The 15,616-nt window shown below is 56.8% G+C and overlaps 1 protein-coding gene across 1 annotated transcript in view; it reads right to left on the bottom strand.

Moving 5' to 3' along the window:
- Nucleotides 1–1,058: 1,058 nt before the first annotated feature.
- Nucleotides 1,059–15,616, bottom strand: part of LOC140722664 (NACHT, LRR and PYD domains-containing protein 3-like) — a 182,236-nt gene continuing 167,678 nt past the window's right edge. The window contains exons 7-11 of the mRNA XM_073037378.1: nt 2,884–2,970; nt 2,558–2,728; nt 2,232–2,402; nt 1,909–2,076; nt 1,059–1,744 (exon numbers count right to left, since the gene is read on the bottom strand). Of these exons, the coding sequence (XP_072893479.1) occupies nt 1,657–1,744; nt 1,909–2,076; nt 2,232–2,402; nt 2,558–2,728; nt 2,884–2,970 (685 nt within the window). The 3' untranslated portion in view covers nt 1,059–1,656. The remainder of the gene's footprint in view (nt 1,745–1,908; nt 2,077–2,231; nt 2,403–2,557; nt 2,729–2,883; nt 2,971–15,616) is intronic.

Below are 15,616 nucleotides of genomic sequence, written 5' to 3'. Positions count from 1 at the left end.
ATATCTGATGGGTTGGTTTTGAGGGATCTTCACTCTGTATCTGACCCCGGGAGTGTGTGATGGGACAGTGTGGAGGGTGATTCACTCTGTGTCTGACCCCAGGAGTGTGTGATGGGACAGTTTGGAGGGAGATTCACTCTGTGTCTCACCCCAGGAGTGTGTGATGGGACAGTGTGGAGGGACATTCAGTCTGTGTCTGACCCCGGAAGTGTGTGATGGGACATTCACTCTGTGACTGACCCCCGGGAGTGTCTGATGGGACAGGCCATCTTGGCCCTTCTCGCCCATGCTAAATGCTTACTCTCTACCATGTCTCACCGACCTGCACTCACCCCATAACCATCCATTCCTTTCCTGTCCATATACCTATCCAATATTTTCTTAAATGACAAAATAGAACCTGCCTCTACCACTTCTACTGGAAGCTCGTTCCACACAGCTACCACTCTCTGAGTAAAGAAATTCCCCCTTATGTTACCCCTAAACTTTTGCCCCCTAACTCTCACGTCATGTCCTCTTGTTTGAATCTCCCCTACTCTCAATGGAAAGCCTATCCATGTCAACTCTATCTATTACCCTCATAATTTTAAATACCTCTATCAAATCCCCCCTCAACCTTCTACGCTCCAAAGAAAAAAGACCTAACTTGTTCAGCCTTTCCCTGTAACTTAGGTGCAGAAACCCAGGTAACATTCTAGTAAATCTTCTCTGTACTCTCTCTGTTTTGGTGACATCGTTCCTATAATTCGGTGACCACAATACTCCAAATTTGGCCGGACCAATGTCTTGTACAATTGTAACATTACATCCCAACTCCTATACTGAATGCTCTGATTTATAAAGGCCAACATACCAAAAGGTTTCTTCACCAGCCTATCCACATGAGATTCCACCTTCAGGGAACTATGCACAATTATTCCTAGATCACTCTGTTCTACTGCATTCCCCAATGCCCTACCATTTACCATGTATTATTTCAGTTCACCGGGTGCGAGGAGCAGCAGTGACCTCAGGTCACTGTTTCTCCTCTAATGAGACTAAAGTCAGACACCAAGACGGAAAGTTACAGCGGTTTATTGATTTCATAACAACAAATGTAAATCGACTCACTCACAGTCACACACAGTTAACTGACCAGCGACAACGAGTGACCAGTTGAATAATCAGGCCCGTTTCTCACCGTCACTCTGCATCGGGGAACCGATGAATATAAAATCACACTTCAGGGCCGTGTCCGGCATCGCTGCAGATCCAGGGTCACTGCCGAGGTATTTGTCAATTTAACATCATTATATCGGCCAGGCTGCCGAATGCACCGTCCTCAGCAAAGGGAGCAAAAGGATTCCCTCCCGGGATAATCCCCCCCACCCCGGGACACCGGTGTCTCAGACTGAGCCCCGGCCCAAGGGCTCTTCCTGTCCGGGTAATTCTCCGGGTTGTCACGTGGGAGTCACGCCGGACAACAGGCGGAAACACGTCACTGCGGGACCGTTCCGAGCGACACACAGCGCGAAACCTGAGCCAGTTCCGTTAAAACCGTTGGGAGTTGAACTAGGCGCGCGGCCATTAAAGGTAAGGGCGGGAGTTAAAGGGGAGGGCGGGGAATCGGCCAAATGTCGCCATCCCGCGGGCGGGGATGTTCACACATTCCGATGTTCACAGATACACTGTCAGTCCGGGTCTGGGTTCCTGCAGAGATCTCAGTTCCTTCATCCCGGTCTCACTGAACCGATTCCCGTACAGCCTGAAACAGATGGGAGAATAAAGATGAAATAAACAGATTACACAACAGTGTCAGTAACAGGCGACCGGGGTTAATGTTTCAACAACACTCACAGGCAAATATCACCAGAAAACCCGCTGATCCGCTGATATTTTATCACATTGAACATTAACACAAACACTCACCCGATCCGCTCCAGACTCGGGAGGGTCAGTATGAGGCGGCGGAGAGCGGGGACAGATTGGTCTGTCAGAGAGTTGAATTCCAGGTTCAGCCCCGTCAGTGATGCGTTTGTACTGAGAGCGAAGACGAGATCCTCGGCACCAGAATCTGTGAGACCGACTCTCTCCAGCCTGGAGATGAGAGAGAGTGAGGGTGAAGGACACAGAGAGACAGGAGACGGTACAAATCCCCAGTGTTTATCAGTAACACAATCACTGATCACATTAATGTTCAGTGTCAGACACCCAGTGACTGTAAACACAATCTTCCACAGTGAGGTACTTACCACAGTTTCTGTATTTTACACTCCGGGTTCCTCAGAGCCGCAGACACCAGTTTCACTCCTGAATCTCCCAGTTTATTATGACTCAGGTCCAGCTCCGTCAGTGATGGGTTTGTACTGAGAGCAGAGACGAGATCCTCGGCACCAGAATCTGTGAGACCGACTCTCTCCAGCCTGGAGATGAGAGAGAGTGAGGGTGAAGGACACAGAGAGACAGGAGACGGTACAAATCCCCAGTGTTTATCAGTAACACAATTACTGATCACATTAATGTTCAGTGTTAGACACCCAGTGACTGTAAAAACAATCTCGCACAGTCTGGCACTTACTCCAGTTTCTGTATTTTACACTCCGGGTTCCTCAGAGCCGCAGACACCAGTTTCACTCCTGAATCTCCCAGTTTATTATCACTCAGGATCAGCTCAGTCAGTGATGGGTTTGTACTGAGAGAGGAGACGAGATCCTCGGCACCAGAATCTGTGAGACCGACATTGTTCAGCCTGGAGATGAGAGAGAGTGAGGGTGAAGGACACAGAGAGACAGGAGACGGTACAAATCCCCAGTGTTTATCAGTAACACAATTACTGATCACATTAATGTCCAGTGTCAGACACCCAGTGACTGTAAACACAAACTCCCACAGTCGGGTACTTACTCCAGTTTCTGTATTTTACACTCCGGGTTCCTCAGAGCCGCAGACACCAGTTTCACTCCTGAATCTCCCAGTTGATTCATTCCAAGTCTAAACACAAACAGACAAATTGATGAACAAAGTGATTCAAACCATGGGTCTGCAGGAATTTCTCTCAATTGGATATTTCAGGAAACATTAAACCCAGTAAATCACTGATCGGAGTTCCCATCACTGTCAATGTCCCTCACTGCCCAGCTCCAGGGTATTTGCCGAATGTCAGTAATTTCGTCTGTCGGTGTGACCCTGTAAACTCCACATATTCTGTCCAATTCCGCGAAGGAGAGAAAAGTGTTCCTGACGGAAATGAAGAAATGTCAAAGGGACACAGTGAAATAGACCCACCCGAGCTAAAGGGATGGCGAAGAGAGATCACACAGGAGGAAGGTGAATGGGGAATAGAGATCCCACAGGAGGAAGGAGATGGGGAAGAGAGATCCCACAGGAGGAAGGGGGATGGGGAAGAGAGATCCCACTAGAGGAAGGGGGATGGGGAAGAGGGATCCCACAGGAGGAAGGGGGATGGGGAAGAGGGATCCCACAGGAGGAAGGGGGATGGTGAAGAGGGATCCCACAGGAGGAAGGGGGATGGGAAAGAGGGATCCCACAGGAGGAAGGGGAACGGGGAAGAGGAATCCCACAGGAGGAAGCGGGATGGTGAAGAGGAATCCCACAGGAGGAAGGGGGATGGTGAAGAGGGATCCCACAGGAGGAAGGGGGATGGGAAAGAGGGATCCCACAGGAGGAAGGGGTATGGGGAAGAGAGATCCCACAGGAGAAAGGGCAATGGGGAAGACAGATCCCACAGGGGGATGGGGAAGTGAGATCGCACATGAGGAAGGGGTATGGGGAAGAGAGATCCCACAAGAGGAAGGGGGATGGGGAATAGAGATCCCACAAGAGGAAGGGGGATGGGGAAGAGAGATCCCACAGGAGGAAGGGGGATGGGGAAGAGGGATCCCACAGGAGGAAGGGGGATGGGGAAGAGGGATCCCACAGGAGGAAGGGGGATGGGGAAGAGGGATCCCACAGGAGGAAGGGGGATGGGGAAGAGAGATCCCACAGGAGGAAGGGGGATGGGGAAGAGAGATCCCACAGGAGGAAGGGGGATGGGGAAGAGAGATCCCACAGGAGGAAGGGGGATGGGGAAGAGAGATCCCACAGGAGGAAGGGGGATGGGGAAGATAGATCCCACAGGAGGAAGGGGGATGGGGAAGAGATCCCACAGGAGGAAGCGGGATGGTGAGGAGGGATCCCACAGGAGGAAGGGGGATGGGAAAGAGGGATCACACAGGAGGAAGGGGGACGGGGAAGAGGGATCCCACAGGAGGAAGGGGGATGGGGAAGAGAGATCCCACAAGAGGAAGGGGGATGGGGAATAGAGATCCCACAAGAGGAAGGGGGATGGGAAAGAGAGATCCCACAGGAGGAAGGGGGATGGGGAAGAGGGATCACACCGTAGGAAGGGGGATGGGGAAGAGGGATCCCACAGGAGGAAGGGGGATGGGGAACAGGGATCCCACAGGAGGAAGGGGGATGGGGAAGAGAGATCCCACAGGAGGAAGGGGGATGGGGAAGAGAGATCCCACAAGAGGAAGGGGGATGGGGAAGATAGATACCACAGGAGGAAGGGGGATGGGGAAGAGATCCCACAGGAGGAAGCGGGATGGTGAAGAGGGATCCCACAGGAGGAAGGGGGATGGGAAAGAGGGATCCCACCGGAGGAAGGGGTATGGGGAAGAGTGATCGCACAGGTGGAAAGGGGATGGGGAAGAGAGATCCCACAGGAGAAAGGGGGATGGGGAAGAGAGATCCCACAGGAGGAATGGAGACGGGAAAGAGAGATCGCACAGGAGGAAGAGGGATGGGGAAGAGAGATCCCACAGGAGGAAGGGGAATGGGGAAGAGAGTTCCCACAGGAGGCAGGGGAATGGGGAAAAGAGATCCCACAGGAGGAAGGGGATGGGGAAGAGAGATCCCACAGGAGGAAGGGGGATGGGGAAGAGAGATCCCACCGGAGGAAGGGGGATGGGGAAGAGAGATCCCACAGGAGGAAGGGGGATGGGGAAGAGATCCCACCAGATGAAGGGGGATGGGGAAGATAGATCCCACAGGAGGAAGGGGGATGGGGAAGAGAGATCCCACCGGAGGAAGGGGGTTGGGGAAGAGGGATCCCACAGGACAAAGGGGTGTGGGGAAGCTAGATCCCACAGGAGGAAGGGGGATGGGGAAGAGAGATCCCACAGGAGGAAGGGGGATGGCGAAGAGAGATCCCACAGGAGGAAGGGGGATGGGGAAGAGAGATCCCACAGGAGAAAGGGGAATGGGGAAGAGAGATCCCACAGGGGGATGGGGAAGTGAGATCGCACATGACGAAGGTGTATGTGGAAGAGAGATCCCATAGGAGGAAGGGGGATGGGGAAGAGAGATCGCACAGGAGGAAGGGGGACGGGAAAGAGGGATCCCACAGGGGTATGGGGAAGTGTGATCGCACATGAGGAAGGGGTATGGAGAAGAGAGATCCCACAGGAGGAAGGGGGATGGGGAAGAGAGATCCCACAGGAGGAAGGGGGATGGGGAAGAGAGATCCCACAGGGGTATGGGGAAGAGAGATCGCACAGGAGGCAGGGCTATGGGGAAGAGAGATCCCACAGGAGAAAGGGGAATGGGGAAGAGAGATCCCACAGGAGGAAGGGCTATGGGGAAGAGAGATCCCAGAGGAGGAAGGGGGATGGGAAAGAGAGATCCCACAGGAGGAAGGGGATGAGGAAGAGGGATCCCACAGGAGCAAGGGGGATGGGGAAGAGGGATCCCACAGGAGGAAGAGGGATCTGCAAGAGAGATCCCACAGGAGGAAGGGGGATGGGAAAGAGAGATCCCACAGGAGGAAGGGGGATGGGGGAGAGAGATCCCACAGGAGGAAGGGGGACGGGGAAGAGAGATCCCACCGGAGGAAGGGGGATGGGGAAGAGAGATCCCACCGGAGGAAGGGGGATGGGGAAGAGGGATCCCACAGGAGGAAGGGGGGTGGGGAAGCTAGATCCCACAGTAGGAAGGGGGACAGGGAAGAGAGATCCCACAGGAGGAAGGGGGATGGGGAAGAGAGATCCCACAGGGGTATGGGGAAGTGTGATCGCACATGAGGAAGGGGTATGGGGAAGAGAAAACCCACAGGAGGAAGGGGGATGGGGAAGAGAGATCCCACAGGAGGAATGGAGACGGGAAAGAGAGATCGCACAGGAGGAAGGGGGATGGGGAAGAGAGTTCCCACAGGAGGCAGGGGAATGGGGAAAAGAGATACCACAGGAGGAAGGGGATGGGGAAGAGAGATCCCACAGGAGGAAGGGGGATGGGGAAGAGAGATCCCACCGGAGGAAGGGGGATGGGGAAGAGAGATCCCACAGGAGGAAGGGGGATGGGGAAGAGAGATCCCACAGGGGTATGGGGAAGTGTGATCGCACATGAGGAAGGGGTATGGGGAAGAGAAAACCCACAGGAGGAAGGGGGATGGGGAAGAGAGATCCCACAGGAGGAATGGAGACGGGAAAGAGAGATCGCACAGGAGGAAGGGGGATGGGGAAGAGAGTTCCCACAGGAGGCAGGGGAATGGGGAAAAGAGATACCACAGGAGGAAGGGGATGGGGAAGAGAGATCCCACAGGAGGAAGGGGGATGGGGAAGAGAGATCCCACCGGAAGAAGGGGGATGGGGAAGAGAGATCCCACAGGAGGAAGGGGGATGGGGAAGAGATCCCACCAGATGAAGGGGGATGGGGAAGATAGATCCCACAGGAGGAAGGGGGATGGGGAAGAGAGATCCCTCCGGAGGAAGGGGGATGGGGAAGAGGGATCCCACAGGAGGAAGGGGTGTGGGGAAGAGAGATCCCACCGGAGGAAGGGGGATGGGGAAGAGAGATCCCACAGGAGGAAGGGGGATGGCGAAGAGAGATCCCACGGGGTATGGGGAAGTGTGATCGCACATGAGGAAGGGGTATGGGGAAGAGAGAACCCACAGGAGGAAGGGGGATGGGGAAGAGAGATCCCACAGGAGAAAGGGGAATGGGGAAGAGAGATCCCACAGCGGGATGGGGAAGTGAGATCGCACATGACGAAGGTGTATGTGGAAGAGAGATCCCACAGGAGGAAGGGGGATGGGGAAGAGAGATCCCACAGGGGGATGGGGAAGTGTGATCGCACATGAGGAAGGGGTATGGAGAAGAGAGATCCCACAGGAGGAAGGGGGATGGGGAAGAGAGATCCCACAGGAGGAAGGGGGATGGGGAAGAGAGATCCCACAGGGGTATGGGGAAGAGAGATCGCACAGGAGGCAGGGCTATGGGGAAGAGAGATCCCACAGGAGAAAGGGGAATGGGGAAGAGAGATCCCACAGGGGGATGGGGAAGTGAGATCGCACAGGAGGAAGGGGGACGGGAAAGAGGGATCCAGCAGGGGTATGGGGAAGTGTGATCGCACATGAGGAAGGGGTATGGGGAAGAGAGATCCCACAGGAGGAAGGGGGATGGGGAAGAGAGATCCCACAGGAGGAAGGGGGATGGGAAAGAGAGATCCCACAGGAGGAAGGGGATGAGGAAGAGGGATCCCACAGGAGCAAGTGGGATGGGGAAGAGGGATCCCACAGGAGGACGAGGGATCTGCAAGAGAGATCCCACAGGAGGAAGGGGGATGGGAAAGAGAGATCCCACAGGAGGGGGGATGGGGGAGAGAGATCCCACAGGAGGAAGGGGGACGGGGAAGAGATCCCAGCAGATGAAGGGGGATGGGGAAGAGAGATCCCACCGGAGGAAGGGGGATGGGGAAGAGGGATCCCACAGGAGGAAGGGGGGTGGGGAAGCTAGATCCCACAGGAGGAAGGGGGATAGGGAAGAGAGATCCCACAGGAGGAAGGGGGATGGGAAAGAGAGATCCCACAGGGGTATGGGGAAGTGTGATCGCACATGAGGAAGGGGTATGGGGAAGAGAGAACCCACAGGAGGAAGGGGGATGGGGAAGAGAGATCCCATAGGAGAAAGGGGAATGGGGAAGAGAGATCCCACAAGGGGATGGGGAAGTGAGATCACACATGACGAAGGTGTATGTGGAAGAGAGATCCCACAGGAGGAAGGGGGATGGGGAAGAGAGATCCCACAGGGGGATGGGGAAGTGAGATTGCACATGACGAAGGTGTATGTGGAAGAGAGATCCCACAGGAGGAAGGGGGATGGGGAAGAGAGATCGCATAGGAGGAAGGGGGACGGGAAAGAGGGATCCCACAGGGGTATGGGGAAGTGTGATCGCACATGAGGAAGGGGTATGGGGAAGAGAGATCCCACAGGAGGAAGGGGAATGGGGAAGAGAGATCCCACCGGAGGAAGGGGGATGGGAAAGAGAGATCCCACAGGAGGAAGGGGGATGGGGAAGAGTGATCCCACCGGAGGAAGGGGGATGGGGAAGAGAGATCCCACCGGAGGAAGGGGGATGGGGAAGAGATCCCACCAGATGAAGCGGGATGGGGAAGATAGATCCCACAGGAGGAAGGGGGATGGGGAAGAGAGATCCCACCGGAGGAAGGGGGATGGGGAAGAGGGATCCCACAGGAGGAAGGGGGGTGGGGAAGCTAGATCCCACAGGAGGAAGGGGGATGGGGAAGAGAGATCCCACAGGAGGAAGGGGGATGGGGAAGAGAGATCCCACAGGAGGAAGGGGAAGTGTGATCGCACATGAGGAAGGGGTATGGGGAAGAGAGATCCCACAGGGGGATGGGGAAGTGAGATCGCACATGACGAAGGTGTATGTGGAAGAGAGATCCCACAGGAGGAAGGGGGATGGGGAAGAGAGATCGCACAGGAGGATGGGGGACGGGAAAGAGGGATCCCACAGGGGTATGGGGAAGTGTGATCGCACATGAGGAAGGGGTATGGAGAAGAGAGATCCCACAGGAGGAAGGGGGATGGGGAAGAGAGATCCCACAGGAGGAAGGGGGATGGGGAAGAGAGATCCCACAGGGGTATGGGGAAGAGAGATCGCACAGGAGGCAGGGCTATGGGGAAGAGAGATCCCACAGGAGAAAGGTGAATGGGGAAGAGAGATCCCACAGGGGGATGGGGAAGTGAGATCGCACAGGAGGAAGGGGGATGGGGAAGAGAGATCGCACAGGAGGAAGGGGGACGGGAAAGAGGGATCCCACAGGGGTATGGGGAAGTGAGATCTCACAGGAGGAAGGGGGATCGGAAAGAGAGATCCCACAGGAGGAAGGGCTATGGGGAAGAGAGATCCCACAGGAGGAAGGGGGATGGGAAAGAGAGATCCCACAGGAGGAAGGGGATGAGGAAGAGGGATCCCACAGGAGGAAGGGGGATGGGGAAGAGGGATCCCACAGGAAGAAGAGGGATCTGCAAGAGAGATCCCACAGGAGGAAGGGGGATGGGAAAGAGAGATCCCACAGGAGGGGGGATGGGGGAGAGAGATCCCACAGGAGGAAGGGGGACGGGGAAGAGAGATCCCACCGGAGGAAGGGGGATGGGGAAGAGAGATCCCAGCGGAGGAAGGGGGATGGGGATGAGGGATCCCACAGGAGGAAGGGGGGTGGGGAAGCTAGATCCCACAGGAGGAAGGGGGATGGAGAAGAGAGTTCCCACAGGAGGAAGGGGGATGGGGAAGAGAGATCCCTCAGGGGTATGGGGAAGTGTGATCGCACATGAGGAAGGGGTATGGGGAAGAGAGAACCCACAGGAGGAAGGGGGATGGGGAAGAGAGATCCCACAGGAGAAAGGGGAATGGGGAAGAGAGATCCCACAAGGGGATGGGGAAGTGAGATCGCACATGATGAAGGTGTATGTGGAAGAGAGATCCCACAGGAGGAAGGGGGATGGGGAAGAGAGACCCCACAGGAGGAAGGGGGATGGGGGAGAGAGATCCCACAGGAGGAACGGGGATGGGGAAGAGAGATCCCACAGGAGGAAGGGGGATGGGGAAGAGAGATCCCACAGGAGGCAGGGCTATGGGGAAGAGACATCCCACAGGAGGAAGGGGGATGGGAAAGAGAGATCCCACAGGAGGAAGGGCTATGGGGAAGAGAGATCCCACAGGAGGAAGGGGGATGGGAAAGAGAGATCCCACAGGAGGAAGGGGATGAGGAAGAGGGATCCCACAGGAGGAAGGGGGATGGGAAAGAGAGATCCCACAGGAGGAAGGGGATGAGGAAGAGGGATCCCACAGGAGGAAGGGGGTTGGGGAAGAGGGATCCCACAGGAAGAAGAGGGATCTGCAAGAGAGATCCCACAGGAGGAAGGGGGATGGGAAAGAGAGATCCCACAGGAGGGGGGATGGGGGAGAGAGATCCCACAGGAGGAAGGGGGACGGGGAAGAGAGATCCCAGCGGAGGAAGGGGGATGGGGATGAGGGATCCCACAGGAGGAAGGGGGGTGGGGAAGCTAGATCCCACAGGAGGAAGGGGGATGGAGAAGAGAGATCCCACAGGAGGAAGGGGGATGGGGAAGAGAGATCCCTCAGGGGTATGGGGAAGTGTGATCGCACATGAGGAAGGGGTATGGGGAAGAGAGAACCCACAGGAGGAAGGGGGATGGGGAAGAGAGATCCCACAGGAGGAATGGAGACGGGAAAGAGAGATCGCACAGGAGGAAGGGGGATGGGGAAGAGAGTTCCCACAGGAGGCAGGGGAATGGGGAAAAGAGATACCACAGGAGGAAGGGGATGGGGAAGAGAGATCCCACAGGAGGAAGGGGGATGGGGAAGAGAGATCCCACCGGAGGAAGGGGGATGGGGAAGAGAGATCCCACAGGAGGAAGGGGGATGGGGAAGAGAGATCCCACAGGGGTATGGGGAAGTGTGATCGCACATGAGGAAGGGGTATGGGGAAGAGAAAACCCACAGGAGGAAGGGGGATGGGGAAGAGAGATCCCACAGGAGGAATGGAGACGGGAAAGAGAGATCGCACATGAGGAAGGGGGATGGGGAAGAGAGTTCCCACAGGAGGCAGGGGAATGGGGAAAAGAGATACCACAGGAGGAAGGGGATGGGGAAGAGAGATCCCACAGGAGGAAGGGGGATGGGGAAGAGAGATCCCACCGGAAGAAGGGGGATGGGGAAGAGAGATCCCACAGGAGGAAGGGGGATGGGGAAGAGATCCCACCAGATGAAGGGGGATGGGGAAGATAGATCCCACAGGAGGAAGGGGGATGGGGAAGAGAGATCCCTCCGGAGGAAGGGGGATGGGGAAGAGGGATCCCACAGGAGGAAGGGGTGTGGGGAAGAGAGATCCCACCGGAGGAAGGGGGATGGGGAAGAGAGATCCCACAGGAGGAAGGGGGATGGCGAAGAGAGATCCCACGGGGTATGGGGAAGTGTGATCGCACATGAGGAAGGGGTATGGGGAAGAGAGAACCCACAGGAGGAAGGGGGATGGGGAAGAGAGATCCCACAGGAGAAAGGGGAATGGGGAAGAGAGATCCCACAGCGGGATGGGGAAGTGAGATCGCACATGACGAAGGTGTATGTGGAAGAGAGATCCCACAGGAGGAAGGGGGATGGGGAAGAGAGATCCCACAGGGGGATGGGGAAGTGTGATCGCACATGAGGAAGGGGTATGGAGAAGAGAGATCCCACAGGAGGAAGGGGGATGGGGAAGAGAGATCCCACAGGAGGAAGGGGGATGGGGAAGAGAGATCCCACAGGGGTATGGGGAAGAGAGATCGCACAGGAGGCAGGGCTATGGGGAAGAGAGATCCCACAGGAGAAAGGGGAATGGGGAAGAGAGATCCCACAGGGGGATGGGGAAGTGAGATCGCACAGGAGGAAGGGGGACGGGAAAGAGGGATCCAGCAGGGGTATGGGGAAGTGTGATCGCACATGAGGAAGGGGTATGGGGAAGAGAGATCCCACAGGAGGAAGGGGGATGGGGAAGAGAGATCCCACAGGAGGAAGGGGGATGGGAAAGAGAGATCCCACAGGAGGAAGGGGATGAGGAAGAGGGATCCCACAGGAGCAAGTGGGATGGGGAAGAGGGATCCCACAGGAGGACGAGGGATCTGCAAGAGAGATCCCACAGGAGGAAGGGGGATGGGAAAGAGAGATCCCACAGGAGGGGGGATGGGGGAGAGAGATCCCACAGGAGGAAGGGGGACGGGGAAGAGATCCCAGCAGATGAAGGGGGATGGGGAAGAGAGATCCCACCGGAGGAAGGGGGATGGGGAAGAGGGATCCCACAGGAGGAAGGGGGGTGGGGAAGCTAGATCCCACAGGAGGAAGGGGGATAGGGAAGAGAGATCCCACAGGAGGAAGGGGGATGGGAAAGAGAGATCCCACAGGGGTATGGGGAAGTGTGATCGCACATGAGGAAGGGGTATGGGGAAGAGAGAACCCACAGGAGGAAGGGGGATGGGGAAGAGAGATCCCATAGGAGAAAGGGGAATGGGGAAGAGAGATCCCACAAGGGGATGGGGAAGTGAGATCACACATGACGAAGGTGTATGTGGAAGAGAGATCCCACAGGAGGAAGGGGGATGGGGAAGAGAGATCCCACAGGGGGATGGGGAAGTGAGATCGCACATGACGAAGGTGTATGTGGAAGAGAGATCCCACAGGAGGAAGGGGGATGGGGAAGAGAGATCGCATAGGAGGAAGGGGGACGGGAAAGAGGGATCCCACAGGGGTATGGGGAAGTGTGATCGCACATGAGGAAGGGGTATGGGGAAGAGAGATCCCACAGGAGGAAGGGGAATGGGGAAGAGAGATCCCACCGGAGGAAGGGGGATGGGAAAGAGAGATCCCACAGGAGGAAGGGGGATGGGGAAGAGTGATCCCACCGGAGGAAGGGGGATGGGGAAGAGAGATCCCACCGGAGGAAGGGGGATGGGGAAGAGATCCCACCAGATGAAGCGGGATGGGGAAGATAGATCCCACAGGAGGAAGGGGGATGGGGAAGAGAGATCCCACCGGAGGAAGGGGGATGGGGAAGAGGGATCCCACAGGAGGAAGGGGGGTGGGGAAGCTAGATCCCACAGGAGGAAGGGGGATGGGGAAGAGAGATCCCACAGGAGGAAGGGGGATGGGGAAGAGAGATCCCACAGGAGGAAGGGGAAGTGTGATCGCACATGAGGAAGGGGTATGGGGAAGAGAGATCCCACAGGGGGATGGGGAAGTGAGATCGCACATGACGAAGGTGTATGTGGAAGAGAGATCCCACAGGAGGAAGGGGGATGGGGAAGAGAGATCGCACAGGAGGATGGGGGACGGGAAAGAGGGATCCCACAGGGGTATGGGGAAGTGTGATCGCACATGAGGAAGGGGTATGGAGAAGAGAGATCCCACAGGAGGAAGGGGGATGGGGAAGAGAGATCCCACAGGAGGAAGGGGGATGGGGAAGAGAGATCCCACAGGGGTATGGGGAAGAGAGATCGCACAGGAGGCAGGGCTATGGGGAAGAGAGATCCCACAGGAGAAAGGTGAATGGGGAAGAGAGATCCCACAGGGGGATGGGGAAGTGAGATCGCACAGGAGGAAGGGGGATGGGGAAGAGAGATCGCACAGGAGGAAGGGGGACGGGAAAGAGGGATCCCACAGGGGTATGGGGAAGTGAGATCTCACAGGAGGAAGGGGGATCGGAAAGAGAGATCCCACAGGAGGAAGGGCTATGGGGAAGAGAGATCCCACAGGAGGAAGGGGGATGGGAAAGAGAGATCCCACAGGAGGAAGGGGATGAGGAAGAGGGATCCCACAGGAGGAAGGGGGATGGGGAAGAGGGATCCCACAGGAAGAAGAGGGATCTGCAAGAGAGATCCCACAGGAGGAAGGGGGATGGGAAAGAGAGATCCCACAGGAGGGGGGATGGGGGAGAGAGATCCCACAGGAGGAAGGGGGACGGGGAAGAGAGATCCCACCGGAGGAAGGGGGATGGGGAAGAGAGATCCCAGCGGAGGAAGGGGGATGGGGATGAGGGATCCCACAGGAGGAAGGGGGGTGGGGAAGCTAGATCCCACAGGAGGAAGGGGGATGGAGAAGAGAGTTCCCACAGGAGGAAGGGGGATGGGGAAGAGAGATCCCTCAGGGGTATGGGGAAGTGTGATCGCACATGAGGAAGGGGTATGGGGAAGAGAGAACCCACAGGAGGAAGGGGGATGGGGAAGAGAGATCCCACAGGAGAAAGGGGAATGGGGAAGAGAGATCCCACAAGGGGATGGGGAAGTGAGATCGCACATGATGAAGGTGTATGTGGAAGAGAGATCCCACAGGAGGAAGGGGGATGGGGAAGAGAGACCCCACAGGAGGAAGGGGGATGGGGGAGAGAGATCCCACAGGAGGAACGGGGATGGGGAAGAGAGATCCCACAGGAGGAAGGGGGATGGGGAAGAGAGATCCCACAGGAGGCAGGGCTATGGGGAAGAGACATCCCACAGGAGGAAGGGGGATGGGAAAGAGAGATCCCACAGGAGGAAGGGCTATGGGGAAGAGAGATCCCACAGGAGGAAGGGGGATGGGAAAGAGAGATCCCACAGGAGGAAGGGGATGAGGAAGAGGGATCCCACAGGAGGAAGGGGGATGGGAAAGAGAGATCCCACAGGAGGAAGGGGATGAGGAAGAGGGATCCCACAGGAGGAAGGGGGTTGGGGAAGAGGGATCCCACAGGAAGAAGAGGGATCTGCAAGAGAGATCCCACAGGAGGAAGGGGGATGGGAAAGAGAGATCCCACAGGAGGGGGGATGGGGGAGAGAGATCCCACAGGAGGAAGGGGGACGGGGAAGAGAGATCCCAGCGGAGGAAGGGGGATGGGGATGAGGGATCCCACAGGAGGAAGGGGGGTGGGGAAGCTAGATCCCACAGGAGGAAGGGGGATGGAGAAGAGAGATCCCACAGGAGGAAGGGGGATGGGGAAGAGAGATCCCTCAGGGGTATGGGGAAGTGTGATCGCACATGAGGAAGGGGTATGGGGAAGAGAGAACCCACAGGAGGAAGGGGGATGGGGAAGAGAGATCCCACAGGAGAAAGGGGAATGGGGAAGAGAGATCCCACAAGGGGATGGGGAAGTGAGATCGCACATGATGAAGGTGTATGTGGAAGAGAGATCCCACAGGAGGAAGGGGGATGGGGAAGAGAGACCCCACAGGAGGAAGGGGGATGGGGGAGAGAGATCCCACAGGAGGAACGGGGATGGGGAAGAGAGATCCCACAGGAGGAAGGGGGATGGGGAAGAGAGATCCCACAGGAGGCAGGGCTATGGGGAAGAGACATCCCACAGGAGGAAGGGGGATGGGAAAGAGAGATCCCACAGGAGGAAGGGCTATGGGGAAGAGAGATCCCACAGGAGGAAGGGGGATGGGAAAGAGAGATCCCACAGGAGGAAGGGGATGAGGAAGAGGGATCCCACAGGAGGAAGGGGGATGGGGAAGATAGATCCCACAGGAGGAAGGGGGATGGGGAAGAGATCCCACAGGAGGAAGCGGGATGGTGAGGAGGGATCCCACAGGAGGAAGGGGGATGGGAAAGAGGGATCACACAGGAGGAAGGGGGACGGGGAAGAGGGATCCCACAGGAGGAAGGGGGATGGGGAAGAGAGATCCCACAAGAGGAAGGGGGATGGGGAATAGAGATCCCACAAGAGGAAGGGGGATGGGAAAGAGAGATCCCACAGGAGGAAGGGGGATGGGGAAGAGGGATCACACCGTAGGAAGGGGGATGGGGAAGAGG

Source organism: Hemitrygon akajei, unplaced genomic scaffold (genome assembly GCF_048418815.1).
Source record: "Hemitrygon akajei unplaced genomic scaffold, sHemAka1.3 Scf000082, whole genome shotgun sequence".
Taxonomy (NCBI): Eukaryota; Metazoa; Chordata; class Chondrichthyes; order Myliobatiformes; family Dasyatidae; genus Hemitrygon; species Hemitrygon akajei.
The sequence above is the reverse complement of the archived record's forward strand: the minus strand, read 5'-3'. Positions and strand labels throughout refer to the sequence as shown.